The 19,675-nt window shown below is 42.5% G+C and overlaps 1 protein-coding gene across 2 annotated transcripts in view; it reads left to right on the top strand.

Annotated features, from left to right (window-relative positions):
• The window catches only part of APBA1 (amyloid beta precursor protein binding family A member 1), a 233,717-nt gene that overhangs the window by 143,116 nt on the left and 70,926 nt on the right, over positions 1–19,675 (top strand). The window contains exon 2 of one of the 2 annotated variants that reach the window (XM_081504354.1): positions 3,767–5,023. In XM_081504354.1, coding sequence (XP_081360480.1) covers positions 3,836–5,023 — 1,188 coding nt within the window. In that variant the 5' untranslated portion in view covers positions 3,767–3,835. Of the gene's footprint in view, positions 1–3,481; positions 5,024–19,675 lie in introns of those variants that run through there. The other variant, XM_081504364.1, reaches the window with a different exon arrangement.

Here is a 19,675-nt window from a genome sequence, read left to right as displayed (position 1 = left end):
TGTTCTCCATAGTGGCTGTACTAGTTTGCATTCCCACCAACAGTGTAAGAGGGTTCCCTTTTCTCCACACCCTCTCCAGCATTTATTGCTTGTAGACTTTTGGATAGCAGCCATTCTGACTGGTGTGAAATGATACCTCATTGTGGTTTTGATTTGCATTTCTCTAATAATGAGTGATGTTGAGCATCTTTTCATGTGTTTGTTAGCCATCTGTATGTCTTCTTTGGAGAAATGTCTGTTTAGTTCTTTGGCCCATTTTTTGATCGGGTCGTTTATTTTTCGGGATTTCAGCTGCAGAAGTTGCTTGTATATTTTTGATATTAATTGTTTGTCTGTTGCTTCATTTGCTATTATTTTCTCCCATTCTGAAGGCTGTCTTTTCACCTTGTTTATAGTTTCCTTTGTTGTGCAAAAGCTTTTAATTTTAATTAGGTCCCATTTGTTTATTTTTGCTTTTATTTCCAATATTCTAGGAGGTGGGTCATGGAGGATCCTGCTGTGATTTATGTCGGAGAGTGTTTTGCCTATGTTTTCCTCTAGGAGTTTTATTGTTTCTGGTCTTACATTTAGATCTTTAATCCATTTTGAGTTTATTTTTGTGTACGGTGTTAGGAAATGTTCTAGTTTCATTCTTTTACAAGTGGTTGACCAGTTTTCCCAGCACCACTTGTTAAAGAGATTGTCTTTTCTCCATTGAATATTCTTGCCTCCTTTGTCGAAGATAAGGTGTCCATAGGTGCGTGGGTTTATCTCTGGGCTTTCTATTTTGTTCCATTGATCTATATTTCTATCTTTGTGCCAGTACCATACTGTCTTGATGACTGTGGCTTTGTAGTAGAGCCTGAAGTAGCAAATAGCATGAGAAATATCTTTGTCCATATCTGCATTTTTCCTTTGAGATTTCTGTAAGTAGAATTACTGGGGCAAAGGTATATTACCTTTTGAAGATTTTAATTCATCTTGCCAAATTTCTTTTCAAAAAGGTGGTACCAATATATAATCCCACAATAACCTGGGATTCTTAACAAGAAAAAGAAAACAGCTTGAGTGAGGTTTTTTAAATAAGCAAAGTTGCCAAGGTATAGGGAACAGTTCTCTTGTGTGCTACCAATGGACCTGACCATCAGTGTCAACTCCATCTTTAAAAGTTGGTAGTTGCCTTTGTTCTAGGGAATCCCTCAAATTGATGCCTGTTATTAATTAACATGCTGCTAACACTACAACCCAAACTATATTCTTGAAACCAGGATGGTTCACTCTGTGTGTGAACATTCCCCTGAAGCTGGGGAAGGGGTATAAGGACCACACACCCAGTTAAAGGAAAGCTTCAGTGTATCAAAACTACCTTATTTTAACATATTTTCCCCCAAAGAACTGTTTTTGTGTCACTCTCTTTACATGACTCAGTGTATGGACATGCATAGAAATCGCATTGCCTATGGATCAATCAGTGCTCTATAAGATAGCACGATTTCCTGGTCAGACATGATTTTAGCCCAGAATAAACTAAAATCTCTTTTTGACATATCAATAGATTTCACCAGGCTAGAAAGGAAAGTGCCATTTTCACTGAAAATGGGATTTTGGTCGGTTCTGCACATGGTTATCAGGAATTGCTGGCCCGCTCAGGTGTTTTGGATGGTGGTCGTTGCATCTCTAACTGATTACACACAGCTGACCCGTTGCAGGGCAACAGTCCCCAGGGAAGTATCTGGCGTGTTTCGTATCTCTCCCTTATGAATGCTTGCTTTGTGCTCAGCAAACTTAGATGTGAACGTGAGTGTGGTTTTTATCTGTTGTCTTTTCCAGAGAGTCCTTATAAAGGAAACTTGGATAGACTGTTCTTGTCCATGCCTTGTATGGAAATGAATATTTCTTTTGTATATTTCATGTACCCCTGGAGGCCATCTAACTTGGAGGCCGTCAGCACCAATATTTGCCTCTTCTATTACATGCATTAACCATCCATCTGGTCTGAACAGAAACACATACTTAGACAACTTTCTTACACCTGTCCACAGTCACTCTTCTCAGGGGTTAAATAAGAGGAAGCCACAATTTTTCAAAGAAGACTGGGTCTAATTTGTATGAAGTGGGATTCTTGTCAAGGAAGGAAGCAGTAAGGATTGATCATCTCTGCTAAACCATAACTGTTTTCTAGTGAGTGTTAGTCAGGGGTGGATCCATCAAAGAAGGGGGGAAAGATGGTAACTTCTGCTTTAAGATGAACTTGGCAGCTCCAAAATGGCCTCCTTTACTACCGGGACTATCACAGTGCTTGAAGGAAATTGCTATTGTTATGGTGGGAGCTGAGTAGAATATAATGCATCCTAATATTAGAGTCCATTAGATGTCCCTGGTCCTCCTGGAGCTTTCTGCTCTTACATTAAAGAGTTCATTTCCCAGTCTTGTCCATTTGTAAAATAAGCCCCCCTAAAGGACACTAAGGAAAGTTCACACACATTGAACCCATTTACCACAACTGCCTTAAAATCATACGGATCCTGCCTGTTTTTGTTGTTCTTAACATCCCCTGCAATTATTTCCATACACTGTACGCAGATTATGCTATAAAGCTATTTTGGATAAGAAGAAACCAAAATACTAAATTTACCAAATACCAAAATACCAAATTTGAGAGTGGTTGAAACCAAAGCCATCTTTGTAGTCACAAGTCCCTCTGGAAATAGGGAAAGAGACATACCCGTATTTTAAAGAAGTTAGCATGTTATACAGTATCAGCTATAATGCTAATTTACAGAATCAAAGAATTTTAGATTCAGGGTGTATGAGGGGAGCGAATATTAGAAATTAACTAGTCAGTGTTTTAAGTGCAGTTGCCAGAACGCTGGCCTCTAGGAAAAAGGTGTTTCCCAGTCAGACAAGTTGGGTAACCCCTGCGTCCTGTATCTTCCTCCCCTTGCATATTCACAAGGAAAGTCCACTTAAGTCAGCATCTCCCAAACTTACTTGAGCAGGGAGCCTTTTTACTCTGCATAATAGCTGTTAACATCCTGCTGCAGGAAATGAGTCCAGTCTCATGGTGGAGGTTCAGAAAATTAAACCACTTAACGGTAGGTGACAGAGCCAGGACGAGAACCCATTCATTGATGGCTGGAGCCTCCCTCAGAATGGCTGCATATTTGTACTGACAGCAATGGATTCAAAACATCCCAAGGCTTTTTTTCCTCCTTGAAATACCCCTTCTCGCTGGCCCCGCAGCATGTAGGATCCTACATCCCCTACCAGGGATTGAACCCTCTACCCCTGCGGTGGAAGCACGGAGTCCTAGCCACGGGATTACCAGGAAAGTCCTTTTTCCCCTTGAAATTTATTTTAAAAATCGTTTCTGAAGTATCTAGGATCCTTGTTTAATTTAGAGAGATTTATCCCTTAGCAGATGGAAAATGTGTCAATTGGCTCATTCAATTTGGTAGTACTCTCTATTCATATGCATCAGAAACAGAACCTGAATAGTAAGCGCGGTGGGGAACTCAAAGGCTCAGAAGGCTGTTGGTCTGAGGGGTGGGGAAGAGAGAAAGCCAGTAAGCAATTAAACAAGGAGATATGTAATTACAAATTACACCACGTGCTACGAAGATGATGAACTATGTGCTGTCAGCTTGAGCTTAAATTTGCAATCACTTTTTAATTGACCGCGATTCAGACGAGATCAATAACAGCTGTTTTTATGATTATCTTGGTACTCGGCTTCTGCCTACAGTCTGAACCACGTAATAGCCCCTCCTCCTTCTTGTTTTTCCAGCCGGGTGGAGCAAAATGAGAGCGCAGTGAGCCGGCCCAGCCTCTCTCCCAGCCGTCCCCGACGCCCACCATGAACCACTTGGAGGGGGCCGCGGAGGTGGAGGTGACGGACGAGGCGGCAGGCGGGGAGGTGAACGAGTCGGTGGAGGCCGACCTGGAGCACCCCGAAGTGGAGGAGGAGCAGCAGCAGCAGCAGCACTATGCGGGTCGCCCCCGGCGCGGGCGCGCCGTCGAGGACCCTCGCGCCCAGCCTGGGCAGCAGCAGCAGGAAGAGGAGGAGCGTGGGGAGTGCCTGGCGCGCTCTGCCAGCACGGAGAGCGGCTTCCACAACCACACGGACACGGCCGAGGGCGACGTGATCGCCGCGGCCCGCGACGGCTACGACGCCGAGCGCGCGCAGGACCCCGACGACGAGAGCGCGTACGCTGTGCAGTACCGGCCCGAGGCCGAGGAGTATACGGAGCAGGCGGAGGCAGAGCACGCCGAGGCCTCGCACCGCCGTGCGCTGCCCAACCACCTGCACTTCCAGTCGCTGGAGCACGAGGAGGCCATGAACGCGGCCTACTCGGGCTATGTCTACACGCACCGGCTCTTCCACCGCGGCGAGGACGAGCCCTACGCCGAGCCCTACGCCGACTACGGGGGCCTCCAGGAGCACGTGTACGAGGAGATTGGGGACGCGCCCGAGCTGGACGCGCGCGACGGTCTGCGGCTGTACGAGCAGGAGCGCGACGAGGCGGCCGCCTACCGCCAGGAGGCTCTGGGCGCGCGGCTGCACCACTATGACGAGCGCTCTGACGGCGAGTCTGACAGCCCGGAGAAGGAGGCCGAGTTCGCGCCCTACCCCCGCATGGACAGCTACGAGCAGGAGGAGGACATCGACCAGATCGTGGCCGAGGTCAAGCAAAGCATGAGTTCGCAAAGCCTCGACAAGGCGGCCGAGGACATGCCCGAGGCCGAGCAGGACCTGGAGCGCGCCCCCACCCCGGGTGGGGGCCGCCCCGACAGCCCCGGGCTGCAAGCGCCAGCGGGGCCGCAGCGAGCGTCCGGCGGCGAGGCGGTGCAGCGGTACAGCAAGGAGAAGAGGGATGCTATCTCGCTGGCCATCAAGGACATCAAGGAGGCCATCGAGGAGGTGAAAACCAGGACCATCCGTTCGCCTTACACCCCCGACGAGCCCAAAGAGCCCATTTGGGTCATGCGCCAGGACATTAGTCCCACCAGGGATTGTGACGACCAGAGGCCGGTGGATGGCGATGTAAGTGTGTGCGGGTTCGGGCTCGCTCAACTCCACGCGCGGCCAGGAGGGGAGACGGGCGCTGGGTGGCGTCATTTGTCGTTAGGAATGACTTGATGACAGAAATGATCTGTGGGCATGCTCAGAAACAGCTTGCGCTTAAGAGCCGGCAAGCGAAAACCAGGTGGGAAGGAGTTAAGTGTTGAGAGATTGCGATAAATCAGTGGTTCTCAAACTGTTACTGGAGCACTTTTTCAGAAATTGGTTTCCAGGTGCACCTCTTTCCATCCCCTAGTTTCACACTTAGATTTGGGGCAGGGCCTAAGAATTTGTATTTCTAACGTTAAATAAAAAACAAGTCTGGATTGAGTAAAGAGGGACTTCATTGGGAAGGTACCGTTGTAACAGGAACTCTTGCAGCAGCAGAATTGTGGGATCTGCAAGGGTCTCTAGGGTTAGGCAAAAGGGGATTCTTTCGTAGGTAGGAATAAGCAAGGCCTGAAAGGACAATATGTGAGGAAGTGGGATGAAGCATGGCTTGAACGTACTGCTCTTGATAGTGTCTTCATCTGAGAAAAACCTTTTCCCAGGAGGGGCTGGTGAGAAGGGGTGGTAAGCTGGCAAAAGTTCCAGGGACCTGGAAGGGTGAGAAGCATAATCAAAGGTTGGTTAATAAGCATTTTGTTTTGACTAATCAGCTCAGCTAATCATTTCTCAGGCAAAGAATGGGAATTTGAGGGGTCTGTGTCTGCCCTTGTCATAGGTAAACAAAGGGGCACCTGTACTCAAGTCTTACAGGAAAGAGGTTCTTTACATAAGCCATATTCACAGCACGAAATGGGAGGATAGGGGTCTTGAACCTTTTGCTGTTTTCTGGGATCTCAGGGCTCAGGCTAAGTTCAGTGTTGTCACTTATAAGTTCCTAGGTGATGCTGATGGCTGCTAGTCCCAGGACCACAATTTGAGAACCACTGTCTTAAATCAACCCCTTACAGGTTTAGGATGAATAGTGGCCTTTTTAGAGGAAATCAGGGAAATTCTTCTGGGCCCTTTCCAGCCAAGGGTGTCTACAGTTTGTTTGCTTTTTTTTTTTTCTTTGTGACTTACAAGAAGGGCTTAGTTTTCATTTCTGGTGGTACCAGAGGGAGCTTCTCACCTCACAAAAGACATGCTTTTGAACTGAAATATACTTTCTTGTGAAGAGCTACCGAAAGCTGTCGCTGCCTCGTCGGCCTTTCACTTTCCATTTTTGAAATATCCAAGAAATTTGATAATTGGCAAGCTTGGGTGTCACAGTCTATTCAGAAATAAATCAAGAAGGCTGACCTTTGACCCCACTACCTGACTCTAAAGATTCTCTTTCTCCTCTGACTCTCACTTTTGCATTCTCTTGAATAATTTTTAAGCACTTTCATTTAAAATGGTAGCTTGGAGTAAAAGGGTCAAGAGATTAAATTTGGTTTCATTTAATTCTGCATTTTATGATTGCACCTGTCTATTTCTGAGTATATCTTTTGGAGTGAGAAACCATTATTGGAAGCTGTTTGTTCATTTTACTTATAGGTAAAAAGCTGTGCAGGTCAGAGATGTCATTTGCCTCTTTTAGTAACAGTCAACATTGGCTGTTAGCTGATTAAATCATAGGCATCTTTAAATCATGGGCTTCCCTGGTGGCTCAGATGGTAAAGAATGTGCCTGCCATGCATGAGACCCAGGTTTGATTCCCAGATCAGGAATATCCCCACTTTGGTATTCTTGCCTGGAGAATTCCATGGACATAGGAGTCCGTGGGGTTGCAAAGAGGCGGACATGACTGAGCAACTAACACTAAAGTGAAATTTCAGCAATGGCTATTATCTGATTCAGTCACCTTTCAGGCAGGGTTGGAACAGGCTGGAAAAGGATCTGCCTCCTCCTCAGCCAGGGGGTGGCATTGGGTCAGTTCAGCCTCCTCGGTGTCTCCCCTCTGTAGTCAAGGCTTCACATTCAAACAGTTTAAAATAGATGTGCTCCTATGCAGGATTCTCAGTGACCTCCAGCTCTCTACTGGTTTCTCGTGGCTTGGAGGGATGGAGTACAGCTAGCATTTTTGAAAATGTAGTAGAAATAGAGAAGGCTTTTAAAAGTAGGGAGCTGGCAGGAGACCAGATTCTAAATCCTTTTAGAAACTTGGAAAGCCATTGGAAAAAAGCCACAGGAGCATTCGGTACAGATGCTGGCCTCTTCCTTCAGCTTTCTCACCTGTACCAGCTCCGTGAAACAACCGGCTTCACTACCTGGTCGCTGCAACCTGGTGATGAACCCACCACACAGCCTCCACTAGGGCTGGGGGCTTGCTTTTATCCATTTAAACTAATAAAACAACCCTCTTACAAGGTGTTTCATTCAGAACGTAGAATTGATTTTAGAATAGTTGGTGATGCTTTAGAACCCCATCTTGTCAGAAATTCAACTTAACACTGAAAAATTGGTGAATAGGGCTTTCTGAGTTAAAAATAGTTAATACAAAGCAAACCCAAAACCCTGTGCCTTAAAGTAATCCACCAGTTGTCTTTAAACCATCTGAATTTGTGGGTTACATTTCATCTGTCATGCCATATTTATAGGAAAGCCCTTCATTTGCTACCTCTTTGATGTTTTTATGGGGGAAAATACAAGTGTATACATTCTGTTAGTTTCCACCTCAGCATCAAAAAATATTTACTGAGTGCTCATTTCATGTATGCTGTTGTAGGAAATGGAAAAGCACTATTAAAAGCACTGTGGCCTGAAGTCTTTCTGGAAGGTACTTGTTAAAAATGGCATTACTACCTTTCCTTTCCAAACCGGAATACCTAAGGTGGGGTCCAGTGATCTGTTCTTTGGGTTTGTTTTCCTTGCTTTGTTTTGTTTTGTAAATTTTCCCTGTGATTCTTGAGTATGTTTAAAAAAAAAAAAGAACCACTGATTTAAAAGACAAGTATCATGTGGGTAGTTTTTCCATGTAAGCCCCTGTGGGTTAGCTGCTGCTACTGCTAAGTCGCTTCAGTCGTGTCCGACTCTGTGCGACCCCATAGACGGCAGACCACCAGGCTCCGCCATCCCTGGGATTCTCCAGGCAAGAATACTGGAGTGGGTTGCCATTTCCTTCTCCAGTGCATGAAAGGGAAAAGTGAAAGTGAAGTCGCTCAGTCGTGTCTGACTCTTAGCAACCCCATGGACTGCAGCCTACCAGGCTCCTCCATCCATGGGATTTTCCAGGCAAGAGTACTGGAGTCGGGTGCCATTGCCTTCTCCGCCTGTGGGTTAGAGACCTAGCTAAATCTCCTGTTTCCATGGGTATGGTTTCCTGGAAGGGTCTCTCCCACTCTGGTTATGGTCAACAGGCCTGGGGAAGGGGCGCTGGAATTCTTGTTACAGAAGCAGTTCATTCTCAAAATAGCAACATCAGAAACTGCAGTGATGCAAATAGACAGAAATAAAAGCCACCTGTACTACTACCTGCCAGAGATACCTGCTGATAGCTAAATTTGTTCTTCACACTATTTTTAATTCCCTCGGAACTTTAGCATTTTTCTCTTACTTGGAAGAAACTGACATCTGCTTGCTACTGAATCCTACAGAATGTGAAAATAGCACTGCTCATTAGCAAGGACTTACTGAATGCAGACTAGATGCTCAGCAGTGAGTGGAAATAATTGTTTTCTGAAAAAAGTACTTGATAAATGCTTTGCTTCTAGTAAAGGCTCTTTTCCAGGTATATGTTTGAGAACTACCTTCCAGTCTCCTTGAAAATATTGTTGATGAATGACTAGTTCTGAAAGTCCCACAGTCTTCCCATCTCTCTCTTTTAAAAAAAAATTATTTTTAATTAGAGTATAATTGCTTTACAACGAAGCGAGTCAGCTATACGTATACTTATATCCCTTCCTCTTAAGCCTCCCTCCCACCCCCAACCCCTTCCCACCCTTCTAGGTCATCACAGAGCACCAAGCTGAGCCCCTCTCTCTTTAGGCAGCAAATTCACTCTGAGTCAAGAACAGAGTCGTGGTAGAATCAGAGACATGGATGAGAGCAAGCACACATCATAAATGGGAGCGTTTTGGCTACTTGGAATGATATGTTGTGTGGCTTGAATTGGTGTTTAGCTCTACTTGCTCTTTAAGCTACACTAAAGTGACAGTAAAAATATGTAAAAATATGTAAACCCGTAAGTGCCAGGAGACAGGAAGGAGCAGCAGGTGAGAACAAAATTTTGGAACACCAAAGTGGTGGTTGGCTATGGTAGACATTTGTGCCTCCAACCCTGTATTGCCAGTGGTTCTCTGCTTTCAAGCCCAGGGAGGACTGTCCTGCCCCTCCTGATCCCCTCAGAGCGAGATGCGGCAGTGAAATGGGAGCACCGCTATGTGATGCTGCTTCTAGGTGGGAGCAGCTCTGAGCACCGTCTTCCACCGAAACCTCAGGCAAAAGTGCTGGTGTCACAGGATGACAGAGCCTCTGTCCACATGGGTCCCGAGTGACTGATGAGCAGGGCTCCCTGCTGCCCCTGCAAACATGTAGTGTGAGAGAAGACTCAGCCTTTGTTGCTTTAAACCTTGGGGATTTGGGGTGGTTCGTTGCCACAGCATGGCCTCATAGCCTGATGGGTTCTCACTAATACACTGATAAGGTTTCTGTGTTCCCTGCTCTGCCTGGTGTCTGCAAGGATTTGTATTGTAGGCCCCTTAAAAGGCTAAGGAATGAGACACTGGATATCTCAGATGGCAGGAGTATGGCTGAAAAGAAAAGAGGATTGTTTGAAGTTGTGTCATGGGAGAAATTAGACTCCAAATCCCTTCTCCAGCCCATGCCACCAGATTACCATTCATTCCTCCCTTGCCTCCACAGAAGGTGGGAGGCTTACTATAAAGAAATCATGGACCAGAGAAGTGCTGGAACTGGGGACACTAGCCACGGCTGAAAGTGGGTGTTAGGGGTGCCTTGTGGAACACAGGGCCCACTAACCATTGGGCCCTGAGAAGGTCTTGCAATTCTTCGCCATCAGGCTTAGAACTCCCCCCCTCCCACCCCCAGCCAGAGATTAGAATATTCCTCTCTGAGGAAACAAAAAGGCCCAAGAATAGACACCTTCAGTTACTAATGTTTGGGGGCTTTCCAGCAAAACTCTGGTTCCCCACCTGATCACCCCACAATGAAGTTTACTGCCACTTATGGATCTTCAGTAGGCTTTTTGGGGACCCTCTTAAATATGAGTGGATATCCAAGGACCACTGGACATTTAAAGAACATCTCTAACATGAAAGACACACAAAGAGCAAATGGAAGAGGAACTTGAAGAAATAAAGGCAGTGCTTAGAGCAGGGAAAAACTGTGAAACATTCACTAACATCCTCAGAAAGAGAAGATCAGTTCATTTCAGTCACTCAGTCTTGTCCAACTCTTTGCGACCCCATGGACTGCAGCACGCCAGGCCTCCCTGTCCATCACCAACTCCCGGAGTTGACTCAAACTCATGTCCATCGAGTCAGTGATGCCATCCAACCATCTCATCCTCTGTCGTCCCCTCCTCCTCCTGCCCTCAAATCTTTCCCAGCATCAGAGTCTTTTCCAATGAGTCATTTCTTCACATCAGGTGGCCAAAGTATTGGACTTTCAGCTTCAACATCAGTCCTTCCAATGAATATTTGGGACTGATTTCCTTTAGGATGGATTGGTTGGATCTCCTTGCAGTCCAAGGGACTCTCAAGAGTCTTCTCCAACACCACACTTCAAAAGCATCAATTCTTCGGTGCTCAGCTGTCTTTATAGTCCAGCTCTCACATCCATAGGTGACTACTGGAAAAACCATAGGCTTGACTAGACGGACCTTTGTTGGCAAAGTAATGTCTCTGCTTTTTAATATGCTATCTAGGTTGGTCATAACTTTTCTTCCAAAGAGTAAGCATCTTTTAATTTCGTGGCTGCAGTCACCATCTCCAGTGATTTTGGAGCCCCCAAAAATAGTCTGTCACTGTTTCCACTGTTTCCCCATCTATTTGCTATGAAGTGATGGGACCGGATGAGAAGAAATTAAAATAAGATACCATTTTAAAAGAGAACATTCCAAACAAAATTTAACTTAAAAAATGGTAGGAATTTTTAAAATCCTTCAGTGGGATGATTAGAAGACAAAGTAGAAAAAAATCTTCAAGGAAGTAGAATAGTTAAGTCACTAGAGGGAAAGAATTAGGAACATAGATAAAATGGAGAAATTATGAAAAACTATTTCTTCAAGACAAAGGACATGTGAGTTTCCTGATTGAAAAATTCCATTAGATACCTAGAACAATAAAGACCCACAGAAATTTCAAAACAGAGGCGAGAAGGAGGATATCCTCCAGGCTTTCAGAGAGGGAGAAACAGGTTACAAATTAGGAATCACAACAATGGTAGACTCTTCAAAAGCAACACTGGAAGCACTCAGTCTCAGTGTGAGATTGGCCAATTAATTGGCCAACACCCAATTAAGTGTGAAGGTGGAGTAAAGACTTTTTCAGTTTTGCAGAACCCCAGAAAATTTACCTCCCTGTCACCTTTTCTTAGGAAGCTGTTCAAGAATTGCTCCCCACAAATGGGAGTATAAATCAAACTCAAGAAAGAAGATGGGATTGGGAAACAGAATCTCACACAGGAAAGAGACCAGGCATTGCCTGTGATGCTAGGGGAAGAGATGATAGCTGTGTAGAAAGACAAGGCAGCAGCCAAGCCAATCCAGGGCGAACTGGAGCTTGGGAGGGGTCCAGGTGGGAGGTTTCCAGAAAGCATGGAAATGAGAGATTTTCTAATATATTTAAAATATTTTGAATCTGTATTTCATTAGAACTTTTTATCTTTGAAGGATATCTTACTTTAAAATTTTTTTTATTTTATATTGGAGTATAGTTGATTAACAGTGTTGTTTATTTTCAGGTGTATGACAAAGTGGTTCAGTTATACATATACATGTGTCTATTCTTTCTGAAATTCTTTTCCTGTTTAGGTTATTGCAGAATATTGAGCAGAGTTCCCTGTGCAATACAGTAGATCCTTGTCAGTCCCAAACTCCCAATTTATCCTTTCCCTGAAACTTCCCCCATTCACCTACCCTGGTAAACCATAAGTTAGTTCTCTAAGTCTGTGAGTCTGGTTCTGTTTTGTAAATAAGCTCATTTGTATCATTTTTTTAAGATTCTGCATATAAGTGATATCAAATGATACTTGTCTTTCTCTGTCTGACTTCACCTAGTGTGATAATCTCCAGGTCCATCCATGTTGCTTCAAATGGCATTATTTCATTCTTTTTAATGGTTGAGTAATATTCCATTATATGTATATGTATGTGTGTGTATGTATATGTATATATATACATACACACACCACATCTGCCTTATCCATCCATCTGTCCATGGACATTTAGGTTGCTTCCATGTCTTGGAATGTCATGTATTGTAAACAGTGCTGCAATGAAAAAGGGGGTGCATATCCATTCAAACCATGGTTCTCTCCAGATATATGCCTAGGAGTGGAATTGCTGAGTCATATGATAGTTCTGTTTTTAGTTTTTTAAAGAATCTCTATACTGTTCTCCATTAGAGGCTGTGCCAGTTTATACTCCCATCTGTAGGAGGGTTCCTTTTTCTTCACACCCTCTCTAGCATTTATTATTTATAGACTTTTTGATGATGGACATTCTGACCAATCTGAGGTGATAGCTCATTGCAGTTTTGATTTGCATTTCTCTAATAATTAGCGATATTGAGCATCTTTTTAAATGCCTCGTGGCAATCTGTATGTCTTCTTTGGAGAGATGTGTATTTAGATCTTCTGCTCATTTTTTGACTGGGTTATTTGTCTTTTTGGTATTGAGTTTCATGAGCTCTTTGTAAATTTTGGAGATGGATCCTTGGTCAGTTAGCATCCTTTGCAAATATTTTCTCCCATTCTGTGGATTGTCTTTTCATTTTGTTTGTGGTTTCTTTTGCTGTGGAAAATATTTTGAGGTTAATTAGGTCTAATGTATTTATTTTTGTTATTATTTCTATTACTCTAGTAAATGGATCAAATAAGATATTGCTGAAATTTATGTCAGAGTGTTATACCTATGTTTTCCTCTTAAGAGTTTATACTGTCCCATCTTACATTTAGATCTTTAATCCATTTTAAGTTTATCTTTGCATATGGTGTTAAAGAATGTTCTAATTTTTCTTACATGTAGCTGTCCGGTTTTTCCATCACCATTTATTGAAGAGACTGTCTTTTCTCCATTGTATACTCGTGCCTCCTTTGTCGTAGATTGGCCATAGGTGAGTGGGTTATTTCTGCACTTTCTGTCCTGTTCCGTTCATCTATATTTCTGTCACTACGATACTGTTTTTTGATGAGAGTAACTTTGTAGTATAGTCTGAAGTCAAGGTACCTGACTCCTCCAGCTCCTATTTTTCTTTCTCAAGATTGCTTTGGTTATTTGAGGTCTTTTATGTCTCCATACAAATTAAAAAATTTTTTGTTCTAGCTCTAGAAAAATGCCATTGGTAATTTGAAAGGACTTGCATTGAATCTGTAGATTGCCTTGGGTAGTATAGTCATTCTGATAATATTGATTCTTCTAATCCAGGAACAGGGTATATCTGTCCATCTATTTGTGTCGTCTTCGATTTCTTTCATCAGTGCCTTACAGTTATCAGAGTACATGTCTTTTGTCTCCTTAGGTAGGTTTTTATTCATAGGAATTTTATTATTATTGTTGTGATGGTAAATAGGATTGTTTGCATAATTTCTCTTTCTGATCTTGCATTGTCATATAGAAATGCAAGAGATTTCCATGAATTAATTTTTTATCTTGCAACTTTACCAGATTCATTGATGAGTTCTAGTAGTTTTCTGGTAGCATCTTTAGGATTTTATATGTATAGTATCATATCATGTGCAAACAGTGACAGTTTTACTCCTTTTCCAAATTGGATTCCTTTTATTTCTTTTTCTTCTCTGCTCTGGTTAAGACTTCCAAAATTATGTTGAATAAAGTGTAAGAGTGGGCATCCATGCCTTGTTCTTGATCTTAGAGGAAATGCTTTTAGCTTTTCACCATTGAGTGTGATATCAGCTGTAGGTTTGTCATATATGGCTTATGTTGAGGTGTTAGTGACTGAACAACATGTTGAGGTGCTTTCTAGAGAGTTTTTATTGTAATTCAGTGGTGAATTTTGTCAAAAGCTTTTTTTTGCATCTATTGAAATGATCATATGGTTTTCATTTTTCAGTTTGTTGGTGTAGTGTATCACACTGATTGATCTGCATATATTGAAAAATCCTTGCATCCATGGGATAAATCCTACTTGATCATGGTGTATGATTCCTTTAATCATACACCATGTCTGTTTATGTGTCTCTCTTCATCAGTGATATTGACCTATAATTTTCTTTTTTGGTGGTATCTTTTTCTGGTTTTGATATCAGGGTAATAGTGACCTCATAGAATGGGTGTGGAAGTATTCCTTCCTCTGCAGTTTTTTGGAAAAGTTTCAGAAGATAGGTGTTATATCTTCTCTAAATGTTGAGTAGAATTTTCCTGTGAAGCCATCCGGTCCTGGACTTTTGTTTCTTTTAAGTTTTTTTAATCACAGTTTCAGTTTAGTACTTGTGATTGATGTTCATATTTTCTGTTTCTTCCTGGTTCAGTCTTAGAAGATTGTATCTTTCTAAAAATTTGTCCATTTCTTCTAAGTTGTCTATTTTATTGGCATATAGTTGCCTTTAGTAGTCTCTTACGGTCGTTTGCATTTCAGTGGTGTCCCTGAAACTTCTCCCTTTTTCATTTCTAAGTTTATTGATTTGCACCCTCGCCCTTTTCTTCTTGGTGAGTCTGGCTAAAAGATTTATCTATTTCATTTATCTTTTCAAAGAATCAACTTTTAGTTTCATTGATTTTTTTTCTATTGTTTTCTTTGTCTCTATTTTTGCTTTGATCTTTATGATTTCTTTCCTTCTAACTTTGGGTTTTGTTTGTTCTTTCTCTGGTTACATAAGGTTAGGTTGTTTATTTGAGATTTTTCTTGTTTCATGAGGTAATATTATATTGCTATAAACTTCCCTCTTAGAACTGCTCTTGCTGTGTCCCACAGGTTTTAGATCATCATGCTTTTGTTTTCATTTGTCTCTAGGGATTTTTTTTTGTTATTTCTTCTTCAATTTCTTCAGTGATCCATTGGTTGTTTAGTAGCTTATTATTTAGCCTCCATGTGTTTGTGCTTGTGTTTTTTACAGTCGTTTTCTTGTAGTTGATTTCTTATTTCATAGCATTGTAGTGGGAAAACATGGTTGATATGATTTCAGTTTTTTTAAATTTACCACCACTTATTTTATGGTCCAGGATGTGATCAGTTGTGGGACATGTTCCATGTGCACTTGGAAAATGTGTATCCTGCTGCTTTGGGATGGAATGCTGTGTAAATATCAATTAAATTCATCTGGTCTAATGTATCTTTTAAAGCCTGTGTTTCCTTATTGATTTTCTGTCTGGATGATCTGTCCATTGATGAAAGTGAGGTGTTAAAGTCGTCTACTACTATTGTATTACTGTTGATGTCTGTTTATGGCTGTTAGTATTTGCCTTACATATTGAGGTGCTGTTGCATTGGGTGCATTTATATTTACAATCGTTACATCTTCTTCTTGGCTTGATCCCTTGATCATTATGTTGTGTCCTTCTTTGTCTCGCGTAACTTTCTTTAAAGTCTATTTTGTTTGAGTATTGCTCCTCCAGTTTTCTTTTGATTTCCATTTTCATTGACTACCTTTTCCCATCTCCTTACTTTCAGCCTGTATGTTTCCCTAGATTGTGAGTCTTTTGTAGACAACATATATATGAGTCTTGTTTTTGTATCCACTCAGCCAGTCTGTGTCTTTTGGTTGGAGCATTTAAAGTATTTTCAATATGTATGTTCTTTTTTTTTCTTTTATGATTGTTATTTTATATTCTCAAGGCATAATTGATATAAGACATAATGATGTGATATTTGTATATATTGTGAAATGATCACCACGATAAGTCTAGATAAATAACATCTGTCGCCATATAGAGTTACAGAAATTTTTCTTGGGATGAGAACTTTTACAACCTGTTCCCTCAGCAACTTCCAAATATGCAACACAATATTTTTAATAATTATTAATTAATAGTTAGGGCTCAATGGCAAAGAATCCACCTGTTAATACAGGAGACACAGGAGACATGGGTTCAATCCCTGGGTCGGGAAGATTCCCTAGAAAAGGAAATGACAATCCACTCCAGTATTCTTGCCTGGAAAATTCTGTGGACAGAGGAGCCTGGCAGGCTGCAGTCCATGGGGTCACAAAAGAGTTGGATACCACTGAACGACTAACACTTCACTTCACTTCATACCATCGGTATAGAGACATTATGATGTGAAAAAAATGTGCACTTTAAAATCAAAATAGAAAATACACGCCCAGATCACTCATCTCCCCAAAAACACTCATCCTGTTTACAGACCTTAAGGGCCTCTTTTAATGTTGTTTTATTCTGTTGTTGCTTCTTTCTCTTACTTCCCTCCCTGGTAGATTTTTGGCCTGAGGTGACCCAGCCCACAGGTCTAAGGGCTTTATGGTGGGTTAATGATGACCTCCAAGAGAGTTTATGCCAAGGGGGACCTTCCCAGAGTGCTGCAGACAGTGCCCCCATCCCTGTGGTAAGCCCCTGCCAACCATGCCTCCAAAGGAGACCTTCGCACACTAGCGGGTAGTTTTGGTTCAGTCTCCTATGGCATCACTGCTCCTTTCCTCAGTGTCTTCGTGCACCCAAGGTTTTGTCTGTGCCCTCCAGGACTGGAGTCTCTGTTTCCCCTAGTCCTGTGGAAGTCTTGTAATCAAATCCCACTGGCCTTCAAGGTCAGATTCCCTGGGGATTCCCAGTCCGTTTGTCAGGCCCCCAGGCTGGGAGGCCTGACGTGGGTTCAGAACCTTCAAAACAGCAAGAGAACTTCTTTGGTATTATTGTTACCCAGTTTATGGGTCACCCACCGGGTGAGTATGGAATTTGATTTTCTCATGATTGTGCCCCTCCTACTGTCTTGCTATGGCTTCTTCTTTCTCTTTGGAAATGGGGTATCTTCTTTTGGTAGGTTCCAGCATCCTCCTGTTGACGGTTGTTCAACAGCTTGTTGTGATTTTGGTGCTCTCACAGCAGGAGATGAACACACATCCTTCTACTCTGCCGTCTTGAACTGGAAGCTTGATATCTATATTCTTACTGCCATTTTGTTGATTGTTTTCGATTTATTTGTGTAGGTCTTTTTTTTTTCTGTTCTCTTGTAATTTGATTACTAACTTTAGTGTTGTGTTAGGGTTCCTTTAACTTTTTTTTTGTGTGTGTATCTGTTGTAGATATTTGGCTTGCGATTACCATGAGGTTTAGTCATGTCCCACTCTTTGGGACCGCATGGACTGTAGCCTACCAGTCTCCTCTGTCCTTGGAATTATCCTGGCAAGAATATACTGGAGTGGGTTGCCATTCCCTTCTCCAGGGGATCTTCCCAATCCAGGGATCAAACCTGACTCTTCTGCATTGCAGGCAGATTCTTGACCATCAGAGCCACCAGGGAAGCCCTTTTGATATAGCAGTCTATACATAAATAAGATTGTTTTAAGTTGCAGGAGTTTTAATTTCAAATGCATTTCCGATATCCTGCATTTGTGCCCTCCTCTTCTCACAATTGCTAGTTTTGATATCATGATAGTCAGTCGTTCAGTCATGTCCAACTCTGTGACCCCATGGACTGCAGCAACCAGGCTTCTCTGTCCTTCGTTATCTCCCAGATACTGCTCAAACTCATGTCCATTGAGTTGATGATCCATTCAGCCATCTCATCTTCTGTCTCCCCCTTCTCCTCATGCCCTCAATCTTTCCCAGAATCGTGATTCTTTCCACTGAGTTGGCTCTTTGCCTGAGGTAGCCAAAGTATTGGAGCTTCAGCATCAGTCCTTGCAATGAATATTCAGGACTGATTTCCTTTAGGATTGATTGGTTTGATGTCCTTGCAGCCCAGGAGACTCTCAAGAGTCTTCTCCAGCACCACAGTTTGAAAGCATCAATTCTTCAGTGCTCAGCCTTCTTTAAATTCCAACTCTCCCATCCATACATCAGAGAAGTCAATGGCAACCCACTCCAATACTCTTGCCTGGAAAATCCCATGGATGGAGGAGCCTGGTAGGCTGCAGTCCATGGGGTCGCTAAGAGTTGGACACAACTGAAGCAACTTAGCAGCAGCAGCATCCATACATGACTACTGGAAAAACCATAGCTTTGCCTATAAGGACCTTTGTCTGCAAAGTGATGTCTCTACTTTTTAATATGCTCTCTAGGTTTTTCATAGCTTTTCTTCCAAGGAGTAAGTGCCTTTTAATTTCATGGCTGCAGTCACCATCTGCAGTGATTTTGGAGCCCAAGAAAATAAAGTCTGTCACTGTTTCCATTTTTTTCTGCATCATTTGCCATGAAGTGATGAAACCAGATCCCATGATCTTAGTTTTTTGAATGTTTGCGTTTTAAGCCAACTTCTTCACTGTGCTCTTTCATGTTTATCAAGAGGGTCTTTAGTTCCTCTTTTCTTTCTGCCATTAGGATGGTTTCATCTGTATATCAGAGATCATGACTATTTCTCCCAGCAATCTTGAGTCCAGCTTGTGATTCATCCAGCCTGGCATTTCACTGCATAGAAGTTAAATAAGCAGGGTGGCAATATACAGCCTCTACATTCTCCTTTCCCAATTTTGAACCAGTCCATTGTTCCATGTCTGGTTCTAACTGTTGCTTCTTGACCTGCAGACAGGTTTCTCAGGAGGCAGATGAGGTGGTCTAGTATTCCCATCTCTTTAAGAATTTTCCACAGTTTGTTGTCATCCACAGAGTCAAAGGCTTTAGCAATGAAGCAGTAGAAGATATTTTTCTGGAATTCTCTTGCTTTTTCTGTGATCCAGTGAATGTTGGCAATTTGCTTTCTGGTTCCTCTGCCTTTTCTAAATCTAGCTTGAACATTTAGAAGTTCTCGGTTCACACGCTGTTCAAGCCTGACTTGAAGGATTTTGAGCATTACCTTGCTAGCATGTGAAATGGGCACAATTTTGCAGTAGTTTGAACATTCTTTGGCATTGCCTTTCTTTGGGATTAGGATGAAAATTGACTTTTTCCAGTCCTTTGGCCACTGCTGAGTTTTCCAAATTTGCTGGCATATTGAGTGCAGGACTTGGACAGCATCATCTTTTAGAATGTGAAATAGCTCAGCTGGAATTCCATCACCTCCACTAGCTTTGTTGTAGTAATGCTTCCTGAGGCCCACTTGACTTCACACCATAGGATGTCTGGCTCTAGGTGGGTGACAGCACCATGGTGGTTATCAGGGTATTTAAATGTAGGTTATTTCCTACCTTTACTATATGTTTGCCTCTACCAGTGAGCTTTTCCATCCATAATATTCTTGTTTCTAGTTGTGATCTTTTCTGCTTAGAGAAGTTTCTTTAGCATTTGTTGCAAAGCTGATCTGTTAGTGCTGAAATCTCTTAGTTTTGCTTATCTGTAAAACCTTGATTTCTCTGTCAAGACTGAGACAGAGCTTCTGCTGATAAATCAGCTGATGATATTATGGGGGTTCCCTTGGA

The sequence above is a fragment of the Giraffa tippelskirchi genome, chromosome 1, assembly GCF_054371585.1.
Source record: "Giraffa tippelskirchi isolate mGirTip1 chromosome 1, T2T-mGirTip1v1.2.pri, whole genome shotgun sequence".
Lineage (NCBI taxonomy): Eukaryota > Metazoa > Chordata > Mammalia > Artiodactyla > Giraffidae > Giraffa > Giraffa tippelskirchi.
Note: the sequence above shows the minus strand (reverse complement) of the source record. Positions and strands in the feature narration are given on the sequence as shown.